The sequence below is a fragment of the Callithrix jacchus genome, chromosome 6 (assembly GCF_049354715.1).
Source record: "Callithrix jacchus isolate 240 chromosome 6, calJac240_pri, whole genome shotgun sequence".
NCBI classification, from domain to species: Eukaryota; Metazoa; Chordata; class Mammalia; order Primates; family Cebidae; genus Callithrix; species Callithrix jacchus.
In genome coordinates, this window is record NC_133507.1 from 37,572,513 (window position 1) to 37,594,410 (window position 21,898).

General features: G+C 51.5%; 1 protein-coding gene and 1 pseudogene across 2 annotated transcripts in view; both read left to right on the top strand.

The window, feature by feature from the left end:
• LOC100388813 (sphingomyelin phosphodiesterase 4-like) overlaps nt 1–20,650 on the top strand; it is a 29,277-nt pseudogene extending 8,627 nt beyond the window's left edge. The window contains exons 9-11 of the transcript XR_013518837.1: nt 3,836–4,029; nt 7,195–7,266; nt 17,439–20,650. The product of XR_013518837.1 is annotated as a sphingomyelin phosphodiesterase 4-like (transcript). The remainder of the gene's footprint in view (nt 1–3,835; nt 4,030–7,194; nt 7,267–17,438) is intronic.
• Nucleotides 17,748–20,650, top strand: LOC128932352 (uncharacterized). Its single transcript, XM_054257344.2, has 3 exons — nt 17,748–18,015; nt 18,203–18,331; nt 18,920–20,650. The coding sequence occupies exons 1-3, from the start codon at nt 17,977–17,979 to the stop codon at nt 19,295–19,297; spliced, it is 546 nt and encodes a 181-aa protein (XP_054113319.1). The 5' UTR covers nt 17,748–17,976; the 3' UTR covers nt 19,298–20,650.
• Nucleotides 20,651–21,898: the final 1,248 nt, after the last annotated feature.

A 21,898-nucleotide genomic window follows, 5' to 3' on the forward strand; every position in this document is an offset into this window, starting at 1 on the left:
TTAATCTCGCTGGCCCATCACCTTCCCAGGAGACTGCATGTAGGCCCCTTCCTGCAGATGCTGGCCCACCCCAGATCTGCTGGCATGTGCAAGCCAGGCCAGGCCAGGCCTCTGCCTATAATTCACATGTGTGGACAGATGCCCCAGAGAGTGGAGGGGAAAAAGGGATCGGCAGGGAGGAGAGGCTTCCCAGGCGGTGACAGTGATCAGTGACCCTGAAATGTTGCTGATCCTGTGGAGGACATGGAGGTTAAGTGGATTCCCACCTTGTCAGATGCAGAATTCAGCTGCACAGTGATTTTTTTATGCCTGGCTTTTTTGCTTGTTTTAACTTTTTGGGTTTTTTTGTTTTGTTTTGTTTTTCTTTTAGAAATAATATAGGCTGGGCAAATTGGCTCATGCCTGTAATCCCATCACTTTGGGAGGCTGAGGTGGGTGGATCGCCTGAGGCCAGAAGTTCGAGGCCAGCCTGGCCAACATGGTGAAACCCCGCCTCTACCAAAGATACAAAAATTAGCTGGGCGTGGTGGTGAACACCTATAATCCCAGCTACTGGGGAGGCTGAGGCAGGAGAATTGCTTGAACCTGAGACGTGGAGGTTGCAGTGAGCCGAGATTGTGCCATGATACTCCAGCCTGGGCAATAGAGTGAGATGCTTATCTCCCCCTCTTACCCCCCCTTAAGAAATATATATAATTGCCTTTTGTTTTTTTTGTTTGTTTTTTGAGACAGAGTTCAGGCTGGAGTGCAGTGTTGTGATCACAGCTCACTGCAATATTGACCTCCTGAGCTCAAGTGATCCTCCCACTTCAGCTTCTCAAGTAGCTGGTACTATAGGCATACATCCCCACACCCAGCTTTTATTTTTTGTAAGATGGTTCTTGCTTTGTTGCCCAGGCTGTTCTAGAACTCCTGGACTCAAAAGTGATCCTCCTGCCTCAGCTTCCCAAAATGGAGGGATTACAGGCATGAACCACCACACTCAGCCATTGTGGGTTTTTTATTTTATTTGTTTTTTGTTTTATTTGAGACAGAGTTTCACTGTCACCCAGGCTGGAGTATAGTGGTGCTGTCTCTGCTTCAAGCGATTTTCCTGGCTCAGCCCCCTGAGTAGCTGGGACTACAGCTATACCATGCCCAGCTAATTTTTGTATTTTTAGTTAGAGACAGGGTTTCACCATGTTGGCCAGGCTGGTCTCAGACTCCTGACCACAAGTGTTCTGCCTGCCTCAGCCTCCTAAAGTGTTGGGATTACAGGTGTGAGCCACCACGCCTGGCCTAGCCATTATATTTTTTAAAGACGGTCTTACTCTGTCACACAGGCTGGAGTGTGACAGTTATAACTTGGTGGCACAGTCACCACTCAGGCCATCCTGTCATCTCAGTGACTACAGGCATGCATCACCACAGCCAGCTAATTTAAAGAAAAATTTTTTTTTTTGGCAGAGATGGGGATGCCTTGCTCTGTTGCCCAGGCTGTTCTTGAACGCCTAGCCTCAGCAATCTTCCTGCCTCAGCTTCCCATGTAGCTGGAATTAAACAGGTGCAAGCTACCACACCTAACTTTTTATTTTGAAATAACTTCAGACTTACAGAAAAACTTCCCCGCATAATAAAAATAACTTGCAAACTGAGCATGGTGGCTTACACCTGTAATCCCAGCACTTTTGGAGGCCAGTGCAGGAGGGTCACTTGAGGCCAGGAATGCCACACCAGTTTGGGCAACATAGGGAGACCTCATTTCTATAAAAAATAAAATTAGCCAAGTGTGGTGATGTGCAGCTATGGTCCCAGCTACTCAGAAGACTTGAAATGGGAGGATCACTGTGCCTAGGAGTTTAATGAGCTGTGAGTGTGCTGCTGCACTCTAGCCTGGGGTAACGAACAAGATCCTGCCTCAGAGAAAAGAACTTTCATAGACCCTTCCCCCAGATTTCCAAATTGTTAACATTTTGTTGCATCTGTTTTATTCTACGTTTATTGTATGTGTTTTTTCCCTAAGCCAATATGAGTAAGCTACAGGATATGACATCCCTCGATCTCTTAACATTTCAGTGTATTTCCTAGAAGCAAATGCATTATCCTATGTAGTCACAGTGCCTATAACCACACCAGAAAGTTAGTATTGCCACCTAGTCATCAGACCCCACTTGGGGTTCACCACCAGGTACCCCACTCTTGCCCATTAGCTGGCCGGGGTCCAGCACAGGCTCACCTACTGTGTGCAGTGATGTTTCTAGTCCCCTTCAGTCAGGAATGGTCCCTTAGCCTTTCTGTCTTTTCTGACCTTGACCTGTCCAAAGCATGCGGCTACCCCTTAAGCTGTCTGATACTTGCTGGTGACTAGGCCCAGCTTTTGGGCTTTGTTGGTAGGACCACTGCAGTGGGACACCTGGTCCTTGCCAGGTGCCCTTCATCACTGGGCAGAAAAGGTGTCAGCCAGGTCTTTCCACTGTAAAATAAGTACTTTCTGCCTAGATTAAATAGTATTGAGGCCAGGCAGTGGCTCATGCCTGTAATCCCAGCACTTTGGGAGGCTTAGGTGGGTGGATCACTGGAGCTCAGGAGTGTGAGACGAGCCCTGGCAACATAGCAAAACCCCATCTCTCCCAAAAATTTAAAAATTAGCCAGGTGTGCTCGTGTGTACCTGTGATCCCAGCTACTTGGGAGGCTGAGGTGGGAGGATTGCTTGCACCCAGGAGGCAGAGGTGGCAGTGAGCCAAGATCATGCATTGTACTCCAGCCTGGGCTACAGAGTCAGACCTTACCTCAAAAAAAAAAAAACAAAAAAACATAAAAAGTAGTAATGAGTGCCTGGGCAACATAGCACAACCTTGATTCTGCTAAAAAGAAAAACGTGATCTAGGCGTGGTGGTGTTGGTCCCAGCTACTTGGGAGGCCTAAGTCTAGGAGGTTGAGGTTGCTGTGATTGCATCATTGCACTCCATCCTGGGCAACAGAATAAGATTCTGCCTCAAAAAAAGAAAAAAAGATTGATAACAAGAATTTACTAGGAAGATGTATGAAGACTATGTAATTACCACTAGTGTTAACATCCACTGTTGATTCTCCCTGTGTTTCAAATTGATTTTATTTTATTTTGAGACAGGGTCTGTTCTCTCACCCCAGCCTGGAGTTCAGTGGTGCAATCTCTGCTTATAGCAGCCTCAACCTCCTGGGCTCAAGTCATCCTCCCATCTCAGCCCCCCAGGTATCTAGGACTACAAGCAGGCATTACTACACTTGGCTAATTTTTGTAGAGACAGGATTTTACCATATTGCCCAGGCTGGAAATTTCCTATTTCTTTTAGAGACAGGGTCTCACTCTGTCACCCCAGGCTGGAGTGCAGTTGCAGAATCATATGTCATTGTAGCCTCAACTCCTGGCCCCGGCCATTCTCCCTCAGCCTTCTAAGTAGCTAGGACTATAGGCACATGCCACCATGCCCAGCTATTTTATGTTTCAATATTTTTGTAGAGACGGGGTCTCTTTTTATTGCTTAGGCTGGTCTCAAATGCCTGGCCTCAAGAAATCCTCCTGTCTTGGTTTCCCAAAGTGCTGGGATTACAGGTACGAGCCCCCATGCCTCACCTCACTGTTGATTCTTGACCAAATCAGCTATTAATAGGACAGTTGCCAAATGGTGGTTCTCTAACTTCATCCCTCCTTCATTGATTAGTGGGTCAGTGGTCACTCTGTGGTAAGGAAGACTGTTCTCTTTGCTGTTTATTTATTCAGGTATGTTAGTGTGGATCAGAGGGTGGTGAGGGGTGGGCATTGTGCCATTGAGCAAGTTGTAATCTGTTCCTGCTATCATTGATTTTGTTATCCAGATTGTCCCTGGCTAGGCCAGCGGGACCCCCTAACTCGGGCCTGTTTCTGTGTGTCCCTCAGGACACCAGCCATGCCCTTTGCTTCCTATGGCCTCCACCACACTAGCCTCCTGAAGCGACACGTCTCTCATCAGACGTCTATGAATGCAGACCCAGCCTCCCGTGAGATCTGGAGATGGGAAACTCTGCTCCAGGTGAGAGTTGAGCTGGTCAAAAGAAACTGTTTAACCAGCTGGGCTCATGCCTATAATCCCAGCACTTTGGGAGGCTGAGGTGGGCAGATCACCTAAGGTCAGGAGTTTGAGTCCAGCCTGGCCAACATGGTGAAACCTCATCTCCACTAAAAATACAAAAACTAGCCCTGCATGGTAGTGCATGACTGTAGTCCCAGCTATTTTGGAGGCTGAGGAAGGAGAATCACTTGAACCCGGGAGGCAGAGGCTGCAGTGAGCTGAGATCGCACCAGTGCACACCATCCTGGGTGACAGAACTAGACTGTATCTCAAAAAAAAAAGAAACTGTTGGCTGGGCGTGGTGGCTCACGACTGTAATCTCAGCACTTTGGGAGGCCGAGGCAGGTGGATCACCTGAGGTCAAGACCAGCCTGGCCAAGATGGTGAGGCTGTCTTAATTTAAAAAAAAAAGAAGAAGAAGAAAAGAAACTGTTCAGCCACTTCCATTATGTGGGACAGAGTCCCAGAGATGGCCCCTCAGCCTGGGGCTGATTCTAAATGGTTGGTATTGCCCTGCTATGACATTTAGAAAACATGAAAATAAATCTGCCCACCCTTCTAACTTATATTTAATTGATGGTGTTTTTCATCCCAGGATCCCTTGTCCATAGGAGTTGTTTCATTTTGCCTGTGGTAATGTAATTGTTGCAGTCTTTTGGTTTCCATCTACCATGTGGTTGGAGGTGTTTTCTGCAATTACCGTCATGTAGATATTAAGCCCCGCCCCAGTAGCATTTGTATGACACTGAATGGTGAGGGGTCTGTGCAGCCTCCACAGGCCTCCCATTGATTCAGGGGATCCAAGTAGTAGTTGACAGATTCCCTTGTCTGCCCAGAGAGGCTCCAGCCTCTCAGCATGGTATGGGCTGGCTTGCATCCTGAGTGCTGGCCAATTCCCAGGTCCTGGCTGTGTCTTCTCGGCACACCTCAGAGAGATTTGGCAGGTGCTGCTTCTGACACTGGATCCTGGGGTTGACTTGATAGCCACGGCCTCACTGTTGACAGCCTGTCATGTAGATAAGACAGCATTTTATCTCCCACCTTGTATATAATTCCTAGTATGTGGGGTGCTGCAGTTTTTGAAACCTCCACGCCATTTCACAGCATTCTTGGGGGTGTGGAATGGTAAGAACCATTGCCCCTGTTCACAGAGGGGACCATGATGCCCAGATGGCTCTTGGCTGTGTGGACTGTGGGCTCTGCTGGCCATGAAGAGGGCAGGAGACCATGAAACAGGCTTATAGGGCAGAACTGGAAGGTTCTGCTGTTTCCTGGATCAAAGCATTAATTTTTTTTTTTTTTTTTGAGATGGAATCTCCCTCTGTTGCCCAGGCTGGAGTGCAGTGGCACAATCTTGGCTCACTGCAACCTCCACCTCTCAGGTTTAAGTGATTCTCCTGCCTCAGCCTGCTGAGTAGCTAGGATTACAGACAACTGCTGCCACACTCAGCTAATTTTTGCATTTTTAACAGAGACAGGATTTCACCATGTTGGCCAGGCTGGTCTCAAACTCCTGACCTCAAGTGATTCACTTACCTCGGCCTCCCAAAGGGCTTGGATGACAGATGTGAGCCCCTGCACTTGGCCCTTTTTATTTTTTTTAATTAAGAACATTTTAATTATAAAGTATACATGACATAAAATTTACCGTCTTAACCATTTCCAAGTGTATAGTCAGTAGTGTTAAATACATTCACATAGTTGTACATCTAATCTCCAGAATGCTTTTCATCTTGCAAAACTGAAACTAAATCAGCCTGGCCACAGGGGCCTCACACCTGTAATCTTAGTGCTTTGGGAGGCCAAGCAGGGAAGGATTAGTTGAGGCCAGGAGTTCAACACCAGCCTGGCCAACAAAGTGAGACTCCATCTCTTTTAATTAAAAAAAACAAACAAAAAAAAAACGTATTAAACAGTTCCCTACCCAGGCCCTGGCAACCACAATTCTGCTTTCTGTTCCTATGGATTTGACTCCTAGATCTCATGCCTAGAGTGTTTATCTGTAGCACACAGTACTTATTTGTGTGTGACTAGTGTGCTTCACATAGCATAATGGACTAAAGATTGATCGACGTTACAGCATGTGTCAGAATTTCCTTGCTTTTCAAGGCTGAAGAGTGTTCCATTGTATGGATGTACCACATTGTGTTTATTTATTCAGCTCTCAGTAGACACTTGAGTTGCTTTTTTTTTGAGACGGAGTTTCGTCTTCTTTGAGGAGTTGCTCAGGCTGAAGTGCCATGGCATGCTCTTGGCTCACTGCAACCTCCGCCTCCTGGTTTCAAGTGATTATCCTGCCTCAGCCTCCCAAGTAGCTAAGCTGCGATTATAGGCATGCGCCACCACACCTGGCTGATTTTGTATTTTTAGCAGAGATGGTAGTTTCTACATGTTGGTCAGGCCGGTCTCGAACTCCCAACCTCAGATGGTCCATCCACCTCAGCCTACCAAAGTGCTGGGATTACATGCATGAGCCACTGTGCCCAGCCCCCGCTTTCTTTTTCTTCAAAGCGGTCTAATTCTGTTGCCAGGCTGGAGTGCAGTGGCGCAATCTCGTCTCACTGCAGCCTCAAACTCCTGGGCTCAAGCGGTCCTCCCACCTCATACTCCCAAGTAACTGGGACTAGAGGTGTGCCCTACCATACCCAGCTAATTTTTCTATTTTTATAGAGACAGATGTTCACTGGTCTTGAACTTCTGGCCTCAAGTGGTCTATCCACCTCAGCCTCCCAAAGCGCTGGGATGACTGGGCTGAGCCACCGTGCCTGCTGGTTGCCTTTTTTCTTTACCAGTAGTATCTTTTGATGCTCAAGAGTGTTGATTTTGATAAAGTCTAGTTACTATGCTTTGAGTGTTATATCTAATTAGTCATTGCCAAATCCAGGGTTATGAAGCTTTCTCCCATGTTTTCTTCTGAGAATGAAGGTTTTAGTTTCTATCCTCAAGTCATTTACCCACTTTGAGTTATTTTTTGGCGAGGGTGTGAGGGAAGGGCCCAGCCTCACTGTTGTGCAAGTGGATATTCTGTGTTCCCAGCTCTGCTTGTTGGAGACACTGTCCTTTCCCCACTGAATGGTCTGGCACTGTTGTCAAGAATGGTTTGACTAGCTAATGCTTTTTTTGCAGGTTTTTGTTGAAATGTGGCTTCACCACTATTCCTTGGAGATGTACCAAAAAATGCAGTCCCCACATGCCAAGGTATGTTTGCACAGTTTTTCTTCCCACCTCCTGCTTCTGACTCTGCTCAGCCTGCTGGTTCTTATCCTGCCTCTGAGTGAGTTTTCACAGGCTGCATGGTGGGAAGCAGAAACCCATCACCCACCTGTCACTCAGAAGCCGAATAAAAGGTGGACATCTTTCTCTACTTCCTGGTGGCGGACAGAGGGTGTTGCAGCCTGATGTGTGGACACCTGAGGCCTGGAGGTCTGGCCTCTCCCGGGCCCTCCCTGTGTAGCTTCATGAGCCCCCTCCCTGGCAGCAGGAACAGATGAGGTTGTGGTACTCTTGCTCTGGGAGCGGGGAAGCTGCGGTTCCTTTGGGAGCTATGTTCTCGTCTGTTTCCTTGACTATCAGCAGTACCATTGTGCTTTCCCATGAAGGGGTGGCCTGGAGCCTCCTTTGCTTGCCCCCCCACCCCCTGTTCACCCACCTCCTCCAGAGCATGAACAAGCAGTCCTTCTCTTGGTGGGTGGAGCCTGGCGCCCTCCTGCATGTGACCTGGCCTGCCTCCTCTTCACCTCTCCCTGCTCCGTCTCTGAGCAGCACGCTGCTCACAGATGCATGGAGGTGGCAGAGGCCCTGGGTTGCTCCTGCTGTTGCTGTCCCTGGAGCTAGCACCCCCCTGGACTGGTCAGAATGAGAAAGCAGCTGGATGGATCTTAGATTCCTAAGCAGTCACCCTCCCTGGAGCAGCTTAACTCACGCACATCCGAGCCCCCACCTGAGATGAGCCATGTAGTCTGGTGCCCATGGCATCTGTGCATCAGTGTGCTTGGGAAACTTGGGCTTTGTCGCTGACAAAATTCTTGAGGGCTTCTGGGGAAGAGCTGTGGGTCTGCTTCTGCCACAGTCTCTGCAGTGAGTTCTATGGCCTGATACTTTGCCATGTGGAGGTCATCTTAGGGCATAGTGTCCCCCAGTTCCTTATCCTCAGCATCACATGGGAGGAGTGAGGAAAAGCTGAGGACCCCTTCTTGGGCCTCCTGAGTCACAAAGAGCCTGCAGTGCCCTTCCTGGTTTCAGAGCAGATTTGCTGCATGTGCCTGGCAGTTGTTGCCAAGGCCCGTTCCCCATGAAGGGCTCTGGGACGCTCGCTCAGCACTTGTGCGTGTGGCATGACCTGGCAGGGGCAGGGGCCGCTGCACTGCATTATGTTCCTGTTCTGCCTTCTGAGCGAGTGGAAGCACACCTGCTTTCAAGGGCCAGCCAGAGAGGCTCTTTTGGCTGTTGCCTATGAGGACTGTGTGTCCTCATGGGCCAGGGGAAGGATGGGGGCTGTTCCTGTGGAGGGCAGGAGGTGTCGTTTCCTTCTTCCCCACATTTGCTTCCTCTTGGCCAGACCTTGAGGTGTGTGGGCCCTGCTCAGAGTGACTTGCAGTGGTTGGACCAAGGGCCCAGACATGCTCCACTGTTCACCTCTTCCAGTTGAGGCAAAACACGAGAAAACTGGGTAGGTGGGAGCCAGAGAAAGGCAGCTGTGGAGGTCCACGTCCCCAAGGCTTCTTGCCACTTGCCCAGGCCTGTACTGCACCTGCCATACAGAAATCTTTGCCCATCCCTGCTAGCCCTTATTTCCAGATGCAGGAAGTGAGGTTCCTGGGGTCGTCCTCCTCACCCTGGTTGAATCCAGGGTACATGCTTGCTCTCCAGTGGTCCTGTGGGCAGTGAGGATGGCCATGGGGCTGCAGGCCACTGTGTTCCTGCAGGCCACTGTGTTCCTGCAGGCGAGGGCAGAGACCAACACTAGGGAACTGTGTGTCTGATTCCTGCCTGAGCCTCAGGTCTGGCACAGGGAAGGCTGTGGAGGGCAACAGCTCCCCGCCCTGCTTTGCATGTAATGGTGTCTGGCATGTGTTCTGATCTCTCCTCTGGAGTCCACTGGATGCGCTGCTTGGGCAGGGGCATGCTGCTCGCAGGACAGGATGTATGCTAGGCCAGCTCTGGCTGCACTGGGCTGAAGGGCTGCTTCGGCAGGCTGTGGTGCTGCGGGGCAGTAGGTTGGAGGGTTCTGATTAGGAGCCAGCTCAGCCTCAGGTTCCTGCTGCCTCTGGGTATGTGTGGCTGTGGCCAGATCCCGCCTTAAAAACCTACTATATCTGGAGGGTAGGAGTTCCTGGTGCAGTAGGAGAGGGTTTCTGGAGTCAGAACTGATGTGCACACCACCTCAGCTGACCTCCAGACTGTGAGGTGTGGAGAGCGGGGCGTGGTGGCCTGAGTCTGTGCTCATCTCTTTGCTAGCCCTGGGGACCTGTTCTCATCTGCAGTTCTCAGAGAGCCACTCATGAAGGGGACATTGAGTTCTAGACACAAAGGAATTGATCATGTCTTATACCAATTTGGTAAATTTCTCAAGATAACCCAGAGAAATCCAGTCAATATGTCTTTTCTGTACAGAGTCCTCCTCCTGGAACATGCTCCACTAGTTTTTCTGAGCCTCAGGACCTTGAGGTCATAGTGGCTGGGAGCATGTCCCAGCGAGGGCCCTGGGCTCTTGGAGGGCTCTGGTATGTGGTACCACACACAGTGTGACCTCAGAGTCACTGGGGAGAGTGGGCCCCATCTGGAAGGGCAGTGAGTTGGGCCCTTCAATGAGCTGGGGAGGCCTTTAGGCCCCAGCGACATTGAGGGGCCACCCAGGTAACCTGGAGGGTCCACTTGCCTGGGCCGCTAAGGCTGAGGAGAATGCGGCCACAGCCCTGGCCTGACTGCAGAGAGGGGAGCTGCGCCGGCCCACAGCTGCTGGGACTGCAGTTGTTTGGTTTATCACTGACCGTGCTTTTGTTTTTGTTTTTTCTTTTCACTTCTGGGCTCATTCTCATTGCTTTTCTTCTCTCTCTGCTTGCCCCTCCGGTGTCTGTTCCTCTCTCCTCACTTCCCCACCCCATCCTCCTGTTCTCTGCTCTTCTGCCTCTTCCGGCTTCTTTCTGTTCCTTGTCTCAGCTGGAGGTTCTGCACTACCGACTCAGTGTCTCCAGCACCCTCTACAGCCCTGCCCAACCCAGCCTCCAGGCCCTCCACGCCTACCAAGTACTGGCTGCGCTCATTCGTTCCCTTCCCCCTGCCCAGAGTGCATTTCTGTATCTGGAAAAGCAGGGGGCCGGGCAGGGCTGGCCACTGGTGACTAAGAGGCTAGTTCCAGGCAGAGCGAAGCCCCTGTGTTGGGGGAGGCAGGGGTCAGCCTCCAGCCTGGCCTAGGCCCTGGCTTTGCAGACCAGCTTGGTTGGGGGTGGGGGTGGGGGATGTGGCTGTGTGGCAGAAGAGGCATGTGGGCATGTGGCCCTGGCTGGCCAAGCTCCCAGTCAGTGGAGGTGTCACAAGCTCTCCAGTGTTGGAGGCTGGGGCTTGGCCCTGGTTTGGAGAACTGGAGTCCTCAGGCCTCTGCAGTGGCCTGGTTTACCCACACTCTGCAGGGTCTGCCGCTCAGGAAGGAGCTGAAGACACACAGGCCTGGGACTTACGGGTGGTGTGGGTTCTGCTTTGTTCAGAACTATCACCCAGCCTGGAGGTGCTGTGACTCAGAGCCTGTGTGTGAGGCAGGGGGGTGGGGATGACCTGGGGCTTGGCCCTGTAGCCCACAGATGCTGTCAGTCCTTAACCTGGCCAGGGCCTGGCCTTCACCGGGGAGCCCTGGCCACTTATGCACATCTCCAGAGGCAGATGACAATAGAGGTGGTAACCTCATAGAGGCTGTGGATGTCTAGGCAAAATTGACAAGCGTGTGGATGGATTTGAGGTCAGTGAAACTAAGTTCAGACCTGTAGGGGCTCAGGGATGGCAGAGTTAACGAATCTTGGAGAGCCTGAGGAGACGAGCTGTGCTCGCAGCCCAAATCTGTCCCATTCTCCTGGGAAGGAGCATACGTGATTGAATGGGAATTGAGCACAAGATGAGAAAACGTGCTGGCCCCCGTGTGCCAGTGGGCTGGGATGGTGGCCACAGCACACTGAGGCACCCCTGTTCCACAGGAGTCACTGCAGAGGAGGGACCTGAGGGCTTGGGTCAGAGAGGGAGGGCAGTGTCCAGGAAGCATCCGGCAAACCCCATGGTGGGAGGGGTGACAAGTGAGGCCCAGGTGGTGTGAGCTGAGGTGCTGTGAGGCTGGACCCAGTGGGAAATGTGGGGCTTTGGGAACATATCCTTAAGAAGCAAACAGGTACGACTGTGGCCAGGGGATCCATGTGGGAACATGGCGGCCCAGCAGGGGTGCAGAGCTGAGGGAGAAGTTTGGCTCAGCAAATACAGGAAAATAGGCTGTGAGGGTTCCATGCAATTGCCCCATGCTGGGGCATGAGCAGACACTGAGCCCTCGAGACCCTTCAGAAGGACCAGGTGAGGTAGAGCAAGTACACTAGCGAGGAAGGCAGTGTTCCAGTTTCCATGTGGAGGCTGTCCCCTTCCCCGCGCCACAGGGAGGATGTCACTGCTCAAGATCTCAGGACAGGATCAGAGGGAGATCCAGGGCTGAGACTGGAGGAGAAAGACCCTGGTCTAACTTCCCTCCCCGCTGGTGCCATTCTAGCTGGACAGTATACGTACAGCTATTATATCTCATACTTGTCTCCTTATTTTTTCCTTTTTTTTTTTTTGAGATGGAGTCTTGCTGTGTTGCCCAGGCTGGAATGCAGTGACAATGATCTCGGCTTACTGTAATCTCCCCCTTCCAGGTTCAAGCCATTCTCCTTTGTCAGCCTCTTGAGTGGCTGGGATTAGAGGCATGAGCAATCCGCCTGGCTAATTTTTGTATTTTTAGTAGAGACGTGGTTTCTCCATGTTGGCCAGGCTGGTCTCAAACTCCTGACCTCAAATGATCCGCCTGCCTCGACTTCCTAAAAAAGTGTTGGGATTACAGACATTAGCTACTGCACCTGGCTCTTCCTTCCCTTTTTTTTTTTTTAATTTTCCACCTAGATTTCAAAGGATCTTCCTTCCAAAACAATGCAAATTCATTGCCCAAAGACTTAATATAAGATAGAAGAAAATAGCCAGGTGCAATGGCTCATGCTTGTCATTCCAGTGCTTTGGAAGGCTGAGGCGGGCAGACTGCTTGAGCTCAGGAGTTTGAGACCAGCCTGGGCAACATGGCGAGACCCCTGTCTCTACCAAAAAAAAAAAAAAAATACAAAAATTAGCTTGATGTGGTGGTGTGTGCCTGTGTTCCAGCTACTCGGGAGGCTGAGGTGGGAGTATACCTTGAGCCCAGGAGGCAGAGGCTACAGTGAGCTGAGAACACGCCACTGCCCTCCAGTGTGGGTGACAGAATGAGACCCTGTCTCAAAAAGAAGAAAATGCCTCCCACCCATACCTCCATCCTCAGACTCAGCCACTGATCTGTTGAGTGTCACCTGGACCTTTGGGGACATTTTCCTGATGGAGACTTGAGTGGGCAGCAATATGGGTAGTGGCCCATTTGGGGTCTGCAGCATCCCAGGATATAGCCGGAGGCTGGGCCTTGCACCAGACTTAGCATCACTGATGTGTTAAGGCACAAAGGGCTGGGGAACAAAGCGTGGAGAGGTGAGCATGTCCACTCAGAGCGCCCCCACTCCCCTTCCCTCGTCCACTTTCAATGCTCCCGCCAGCCCTCCCAATGCTGAGCAACCAGAGGAAGCCCATGGCCAGCAAAAAGGCTTTCCTCTTCGGCTAGGTCTCCAGGATTCTGCTTGTATCTTGTAAATCAAAAGTTTGGCCTGTAATCCCAGCATTTTGGGAGGCCAAGGTGGGTGGATCACCTGAGGTCAGGAGTTCAAGACCATCCTGGCCATCATGATGAAACCCCGTCTCTACTAAAAATACAAAAATTAGCTGGGCGTGGTGGGGCACACTTGTAGTCCCAGCTACTCGGGTGGCTGAGGCACTTGAACCTGCGAGGCAGAGGTTGCAGTGAGCTGAGATTGTGCCACTGCATTCCAGCCTGAGTGACGGGGAGACCTTGTCTCAAAAAAAAAAAAAAAAAGTTTGGCCTTGTATGCTTGACTGCTTTTGTCTTGGAGTTTTCCTGACCACAGGTCCCTGGGCAACAGAGGAAGTGATGCCTGGGGCTTCTCATGGGCCAAGCCTGGCTGTGTCCAGAATAAGGAGCAGTGGAAGGAATTGGGGAGGAAAGCAAAGCCATGGGATTCTTATTTTTGAACAAGGTCTTACTCTGTCATCCAGGATGGAGTGCAGTGGCATGATCCTAGCTTACTGCAGCCTTGAACTCCTGGGCTCAAGTGATCCTCCCACTCTAGCCTCCTGAGTCACTAGGTCTATAGGTGTGCACCACCACACCCAGCGAACTTTTTAAAATTTTTTGTAGAGTCAGGGTCTCCCTGTGTTGCCAAGGCTAATCTCGAACTTCTGGCCTTAGCAGTCTTTATACCTCAGCCTCCTAACGTGCTGGGATTACAGGTCTGAGGCACCTCACCTGGGTTCCATGTGCTTTCTGCACACACTTGGGAGGCAGGTGGGAGACCCTGGATCCAGAGCTTGGGGGTGATGCCAGCCTTCTGCCCTGAGGATCAAGGCAGGCAGGAGTTCCCAAGGGCATCGCTTGGTGGGCTGCGGCCTGTGCTATTCACTGCAGGTATGCAGCAGTACAGAAGCAGGGCTGGGAGGCCCTCTGAAGATATGTCTGTCTTAGCCAGCCCTCCCCCAGGTGGGCTGTGTGGGTACTGGGCCAAGCACTTCCCTACCACTGGCTGGTTGTAGTTTAGACCAAGCAGTGCAAGGCACATCTTCTGGGTGCCAGGCATAGTGTGTCCCAGGGGGTGGCTCCACTCCTGGCCTGGCTCATGCCTCCTGTGGGGAAGCAGAACAACCAACCCGAGGTGGGATGTGGTCAGACCTGGATGCCGAGTGCTGTGGGCGCTGCGGCCCTTCCCTGGCCCTGACACCTGCTCCTCCACCTAGGAGTTGTTCACACCCACTGAGGAGCATGTACTGGTGGTGCACCTGCTGTTGAAGCACCTGCATGCCTTTGCCAACAGCCTGAAGCCAGAGCAAGCCTCGCCCTCTGACCACTCCCATGCCACCAGCCCCCTGGAGGAGTTCAAACAGTGCGTGGCCCTTGTGGCCTCCCACCGCTGCTGTCTCCTCTGCTTTTCCCTCCTCAGGTGTCACCCACCATGACCTTTCCCCAGGGCATTGGGGGGCAGAGTGAGGGGAGTCCCTTCCTGCCCATAGAGCATGTGATGCCTCTGGAGGCCTAGGCAGGTGCCTTCTCACCCTCTCAGCTGACTCGCAGAGCTTCTCCCCATACTGGCCTGCCGTGCTGTTGTCTCTTGCTTCTTCCACCCCTGTCAGGAAAAGGGCTGGGGCTGCCCTGGCTCCCAGGCCCACTGGAGCTGTCTGTGTGGGGCTGAGGTGAGGTGTGTGCAGGAACCACACTGACTCTCTGCCTGCGTGCTGTGTGTCCTTGGGAGGTTCCTTGACCTGTCTTAACCTCTATTTCTTCCTCCGAAGAAAGGGGCTAAGCTTCCTAGAGGTGCTGGGTGGAGCTGACCCTCGATGATGGGAGCCTCAGGCTCATCTGTTAGCAGGGCCTCCTTATCGGGCAAGCAGCAGGTGACCCTCCCCATCCCCTGCACGGCCATTGTCCCGAGGTTCGTCCAGCAGAAACTATCTCTTCCTGCAGCATTGGTTTGGTCGCTGGCCCCTGGATGCATCATTCAGAGCTCTGAGTGTTGGCCCTGTCACATTTGTGCCTGGGTCCTCTGTGTGCCCCGAGGAGGGAGGTCCTCTGGGGCAGATGAAGGAAGACAGCAAGTGTAGTCACAGGCCTTGGCAAGGAGGGGGACTGGGAAGCCACATTGTTCTTTCTGTTTCAGTTTTCAGTGCTAGCTCTCAGGAAAGCCCTGCCCTGTCCCATATGTCTGGTGCTGGGCAGGTTCTTACCTTTATCCAACCAGGGAGCACTTGGCCCCCTCAGCTGGGAAAGGCTTGCCCATGACCTTGGCTTCTGAAGGGTCATCAAGAGAGCCAAACCTCACTGGGCTGTGTGCGTCTCTCTTGAGCACTCTGGGGTACATGGGCAGAGCCAGTCCCACACAGCTGCTGCCTGGGACCCATGCTCCAGGCCACTGGAGGATTTGGCCCTCAGCACACACCTCACCCACAGGTCCTGGAGATGTGGCTGAGCTACCTGCAGCCGTGGCGGTTATGTACCTGACAAGCAGCCTCTGGGCAGCGACTCCAAGCCCCGGTTTGTTTCAGAGAAAAAGTGAGCCTCAGTGCCACTGGCTCCCCTGGTGGACATTGTTCCAGTGTGTGGAGGCCAAGCCAGCAGCCTGTGCTGGGGTCAGCCTGGCCCTGGCGGCCTCCTGGGCTCCTCTCCCAGCCCCCAATGAGTGGATCACAGACCAACCTTTCCTAGGCTCAACTTTGCCAGGCCCTAGAATTGGTTTCTCATGGAAGCAGTGATTGACCCATCCTGCCCTGTCCATTCTCTCTTCTGGCCCAGATGAATGTTCACCGTGATCCCAAACCATCCCTTGACCCTTCCTCACCAGCACAGGGGAGAGCTGTGGCCGCCTTCCCCCATCCCTGCTTGATCCTCACAGCAGACCCCAGGCTTCCATGGCACCTGGTGTGGCCACTGGCCTCTCCCCTCCTTGCCCAAGGCCTTCCCCTTTGAATTATCTCGGGGACCTTCCCTCAGGCTCTGGGCCGGTCTCTGCCGTGGTGGTCTCAGTCCACTTGGAATGGGCCTCAGCCTTGCTAAGTGTCCTCAGAGGGCCTGGATCTCACCTGCCTCTGTCCTGCCCACCCATGGCCCCCTCATCTGTCCTCTATGACAGCTTGTCACCTTGGCCAGGGAGAGTCTGTAAGCCCAAGGACGAGCAGGGGCATTAGGGGCATGGACTGCTGCAGCCCCACTTCCAGTGGGAAGGCTGACCCCTACCTGCCACCTCGGTCCCCAGGGCGCCCTTTGTCCTGGAGAACCTGCTGGTGTACACCAAACTGTTCGTGGGCTTCCTGAACCATGCGTTCTGCACAGACCTGGTCGGCCCCAAGCACGCACTCATGGTGTTCCGAGTGGCTAAAGTCTTTGCCCAGCCCAACCTGGCTGAGATGATCCAGAAAGGTAAGTCCTCGGCATGGGGCAAGCGGGCAGACAAGGGTCAGGCCCTTAGCTAGTGGTGGCTGCCTTTTAAGAGGGACCCATGCTTCTAGAGTGAGCCCTGATAAAGGATGCTATGGAGACTCCTGGGGCACATCTGTGCAGTGAAGTCAGACTGGCTGAAATCTGCCTGCCCTGCAGCCACCAGGCACTAGGTAGGAGACCACAGGTGTGCCAACGTGGGGGGTGCTGCACAGTCCAAGCTGTGGCCCCATGGCCCTGCCGTTTCTTCAGGGTGACTCGTGACAGCCGTCTCAGGAGGTGAGCCTGGTCTCTGCCGTGCATTTATCCTGACTGGGTTGGGTGTTGGTTTCTGTTGCTCCTCCTGGTGTTTGCCTCCTGCAAACACTGCTGGGAGCTCATGTCTGCTGCCTACTGTGTTGGAGATGCCACCAGGCAGGGCCTCAGGAGGACACCTCTGGATCATGGCTTCCCAGACACCTCAGGCACCCCAGAATCCTAAGGGCAGCAGTGGGTACTCTGTGCTCTGGAAATGCACACCAGTTCATCTCCTGTCTTCCAGAGCTGGTTATCCCCCACTGCCAGCACCAACTCTTCATGGCCCCCACATTCACTGGCAGCTTCCTGTCACTGTGGCCACCAGCAGTCACTGATGCCTCCTTCAAGGTGAAGAGCCACATGTACAGCCTGGAGGGCTAGGGCTGCAAGTACAACCTGATGTTTGGGCCCGAGATCCACACCCTGGTGAATGGATCGGCGGGGCCTGTCCTCAGGGCCCCTGGAGCCGTGGCGCTGAGCAGAGCCCGTGAGGTGCTGGTTCCAGGGGGAAGGAGGGAGGCTGGGTGTAGAGTTGATGCCGCATCTCCTTCCACCATTTCAGTAAAGTCTCATTTTTTCCTAGCGAAGGCAGTGTTTGTGGGGAAATTTCACATTTAGAAGATCATCCTTTGGTCTTTAAAAGTCTTCTGGTGGAAGTTGCTCCTCCTGGCACTCAGAGGTCTGGCTGTGCATTGCTCTTGGGGCCCCCAGCCGGCTTGCCTGGCTGGCAGCACAGGCCTGTCCTGCTGGTGACCTGCCCGCACCTCCCTTGTAGGTCCTACACTTTGCTCAGCTCATCACGCAGGCCAAGCACACAGCCAAGTCCATCTCAGATCAGTGTGCGGAGGGCCCAGCTGGCTACCCCTTCCTGTTGTGGCTGGGCTTTGGCCCCACAGACACCAATGGCTCCTACCCAGCCAATGACCTGGATGAGATGGGGCAGGACACCGTCCGGAAGATGGATGAATATCTGGAGAAGGCCCTGGAGTACCTGCGCCAGATATTTCAGGAATGAGCTATGGGGCCTGTCCCATGGTCATTGGGGTCCCCTTCCCCACAGGAGTCACTGCCCCTAGCCCGTGGTCAGCCACATACCAAGTCCCAAGCACCACGGAGATGGATCCAGTGTTGTGGGAGGCAGGCCCACACCCCGAGTGTCCTGTCTGGGTCCCATTGTTGCCACGGTTGGAGGCCAGTGGGGTGAAGACCAGTTCCCTCGCTTCACCTTGACGCTGAGGGCAGAGGCACTTCTCTCTGGCAGCTCAGTGACAGGCAGCTCAGGCAGTTCACACTTGCCTTGGGCACCACGTAGGATGAGAATGGAAAGAAGCAGCTCCCCGACTACATCGTGGGTAAGGGCGGACTCATCCTCACACCCCTGGGCCGGTACCAGGTGAGAGGTCGGGGTCCTGGAGGCTTGTGGCCTGGCCCCGATTCATCCCCAGCTCCCCCCTCCCCCACAAGCAGAGGCCACTAGGCTCCTCTGAGTTGTGTGCAGGGCTGTGTTTTCTGACCCATCCCCATGGCCTGGGTTTCTAGATCATCATTGGGCTGTGCAGGTTTGAAATTGAGTACGAGGGAGACCCAGAGCTACAGCCCATCTGGAGCTATGAGATCGCCAGCTTGGTTTGTGCACTCTTCAGGCTATTGTCTGCCATCAACCACAGAGTGAGTGGGCAGGAAGGCCAGCCTGGCCTCTTCAGAGAGGGTTCTGGATGCTCCTGCTTGGGATGCAGTCTCGGGGTGGCCTGTGGGGGTGAGGCACTGCTGTCCTGAGGCCTGTGGTGCCACCTCACCATGCCCCTATGCCTCCGTGCTTCAGTTTGCAGGCCAGATGGTGGCTCTGTGTTCCCGGGACGACTTTCTCAGTAGCTTCTGTCGCTACCACCTCATAGAACCTGGGGTGGCCAGCAGACACCTGCTGAGCCCCGTAGGGCAGACGCAGGTGGCCGGTCATGCCCGTGGCCCCAGGCTCAGCCTGTGCTTCCTGGGTAGCTATCCAACGCTGCTTTCATTGCTGCTGGTTTTTTTTGTGGCCTCCCTGTTCTGCATTGGGCCCCTCCCCGTGCGCGGCTCATCGCCCTGGGCTACATCCTCTACGCCTCAGCCTTGACGCTGCTGACAGAGCGGGGAAGCTGCACCAGCCCTGAGGGCGCCAGCTGCCTTCAGAGCACGGGGGGGATTTGCCACACAGTCCCACCCTTGGACCTGAGGGGATCTGGGAACTCCTCCAGAAGGGAATATGGTCATCCTCAGGTTCCTGGGGAGTGGTTCCTGCAGCCACAGAAGCATCTGGAGGAAACAGAACTGAGAAGGCAGGGCAGATGTGGTGAAGCAAAGAAGTGGCTGCCAGGCTCAACAGCCATGCTCTGTGACAGCACAGCTCAGTACCGGCTCCTCCCTCCCTCCACCAAGGACTCACGGCCAAGCCAGCTCTCAGGAACTTTTTTCCAGTATCCATTTGGGTACTCTGCTGCATCAAGCTCAGGAGCCAGCTTGCCAGCAGCCCCTCAGGCCTGGCCTGTCCACTGGCTGGTCTTGAGGTGGGCAGAGTGGGTTGTGGTGCCTCCTCTCCCTGTGTGGGACCAGTATGGTGGCTCAACCTCCACTCTAGGGAAGAATCAAAGTTTCTAAGAGCCCTGAAAACACTAGAGAGTGGCTCTCTGCTTACACATCAGATGCAAATAAAGAGAGAGTGGCTCTCCTCTGATTCTTCACTGTGAGTGAGGGGCATTCATTCTTCATGTTCTCCCAGCTGTTCCAAGACTGGGCCATAGAATTTCATGCTTCAGGAGCCTGAGATTCTCCAGAGCCCGGGTGCTTCACTACAGACTGCAGTCCATCGAGCACATCACCCAGAGCAGCAGCCAGCTCGTGCCTTGTCACAGGTGGGTGCTGGTCTTCAGGCGCTGGGGACACTGCTGGGTTGATGGGGTCAGATCCTGCCAGTTTCTGCTCTGCAGCCAAAGATGGTCAGAAGCATCACATCTTCACTAACATCAAGTATTCAAAACTATGGATTCCCTGACAGAAACCAGCATGGGGTCTCCTACACCTTCATTCCCCCACAGACACCAGGGAGAACAGCATCTTGGTGGTGATTTTCAAACCAAGCCTTTGTTTTCAGCGTGGGGTGGTGGGGATTTGCTTTAATGTTTTTCAAACTGTAAATGTTTTGGGCTTTGTATTTAGATATAAACTCAGAATAATGGCATTTTAGGACTTGTGACCAAAAATCAAACCAAACTTGTAACTCAACCATGGATCTGAATAAAGTTGTCCTTGCTTCTGAGTCTTCTGGCACCTGGGCTCAGTCTCCAGGAGGTTCACCCCAAAGGGTCTCTGAGCATGCAGGGGTTGCAGAAATAGCCATTGGATATTAATAATGGCTGATCAATATTTTGTGTATTTAAAATGGAGAACTCTATAAATATTTATTGAGTTTACTTGTTCTGGATCTGAGTTGAAGTCCTGGATATCCTTATTAATTTTCTGTCTCGTTGAGTCTAAATCTCGTTATGGGTCTTATGTATCTGGGTATCAGTATCTCTTACTGTTGCATTGATCCTTTTACCACTGTATCTGTGTTGCTTTGAAATCTATTTTATCAAATGTGAGAATTGCAACTCCTGCTTTTTGTTTATTTATTTGTTTTTGCTCTCCATTTGGTTGGTAAATTTTTCTCCAAACCTTTGTTTTGAGTCTTTGTGTATCTTTGGATATACTATTAGGTTTTGGCTGTATCTTTTGATTGGGGGATTTAGTCGATTTAAATTTAGGGTTACTGCCATTTGATGTTAACTGGCTATTTTATCCATTCGTTGATGTAAATTCTTCTTTATGTTGATGCTCTTTGCTTTTTGGTATGTTTTTAGAAAGGCTCATACTGGTTTTTTTTTTTTTTCTATGTATAATGCTTCTTTCAGAAGTTCTTGTAAAGCAGGCCTGGTGATAATAAAATCTCTGAGTACTTGCTTGTTCATAAAAGATTTTATTTTTCCTTCAATTTTGAAGCTTAGTTTGGCAGGATATGAGATTCTAGGCTGAAAGTTCTGTTCTTTAAGTATGTTGAATATTGGCCCCCACTCTCTTCTGGCTTATAGGGTTTCCGCTGAGAGATCTGCTGTAAGTCTAATAGGCTTCCCTTTATGGGTAACCTGGTCTTTCTCTCTGGCTGCCCTTAGTATTTTCTCCTTCGTTTCGATCCTGGTGAATCTAACGATTATGTGCCTTGGGGTTGCTCTTCTTGAGGAATATCTTTGTGGTGGTCTCTGTATTACCTGGGGTTGAATAGTGTCCTGCTCTGCTAGATTGGGAAAATTTTCCTGGATAATATCCTGAAAAGTATTTTCCAGCTTGGATTCATTCTCTCCATCACATTCAGATACACCAGTCAAATGTAGATTGGGTCTTTTCACATAGTCCCATATTTCTTGGAGACTTTGCTCATTCCTTTTCATCCTTTTTTCTCTATTCTTGTCTTGTCGTTTTATTTCATTAAGTTGGTTTTTGACCTCTGATGATATCCTTTTTTCTGCTTGATCCATTCTGCTATTTAAACTTGTGCATATTTCACTAAGTTCTCGTGTTGTATTTTTCAACTCCTTTAGTTCATTTATATTCCTCTCTATATTGTCTATTCTTTTCAGCATTTCATCAAACCTTTTTTCAAAGTTCTTAGTTTCTTTACATTGGGTTAGAACAAGTTCTTTTAAATACCTTTTTTAAAGATAGGAATTTTGGATGATCCTCCATTCTTCTCCAGACTAAAAGAAAAACATTTTTATCATTATTAAAATAAATACATAATGCACCCAGAAAAAATATATGAAGAAATAATGGTACCAGGTTTAATGCCTAATGACCTAATTCATACATGTTACCTCCACTAACTGCATGTTACATGTAAGTATTTTATATTCAGTCACTTATTTACTCATTTACTCTAAGCATTTGGAACATTAAATCTGCTTGAAGTGATCAGGGGAAGTGTTACGGAAGAAGAGACTTCAGCTGGGTTTTGAAGAAGATAGGTCTGAAAAAGGGGTATATTTTTCTACTTCCCACGAAGTCATCCCATGGGCTAGCCGTGGGAGTCACTGTGTAAAATACTACTTACATTATTTGTTGTAATTTTTTGAACCAGTGAAAATAATTTAGCATTATCAATTACAACAGTTATAATATAGGTTCCTTGGCTTATCATAAAATTAGGTCACCCGTTTCAGACTTTCA

Bases quoted from the DNA above. Each gene is read 5' to 3' on its own strand.
- LOC128932352 (XM_054257344.2), top strand. From the start codon at position 17,977: ATGAGAATGGAAAGAAGCAGCTCCCCGACTACATCGTGG. The intron at 18,016-18,202 runs GTAAGGGCGGAC...CTGGGTTTCTAG, and splicing joins GCTCCCCGACTACATCGTGG to ATCATCATTGGGCTGTGCAG. The intron at 18,332-18,919 runs GTGAGTGGGCAG...GGTCATCCTCAG, and splicing joins TGTCTGCCATCAACCACAGA to GTTCCTGGGGAGTGGTTCCT.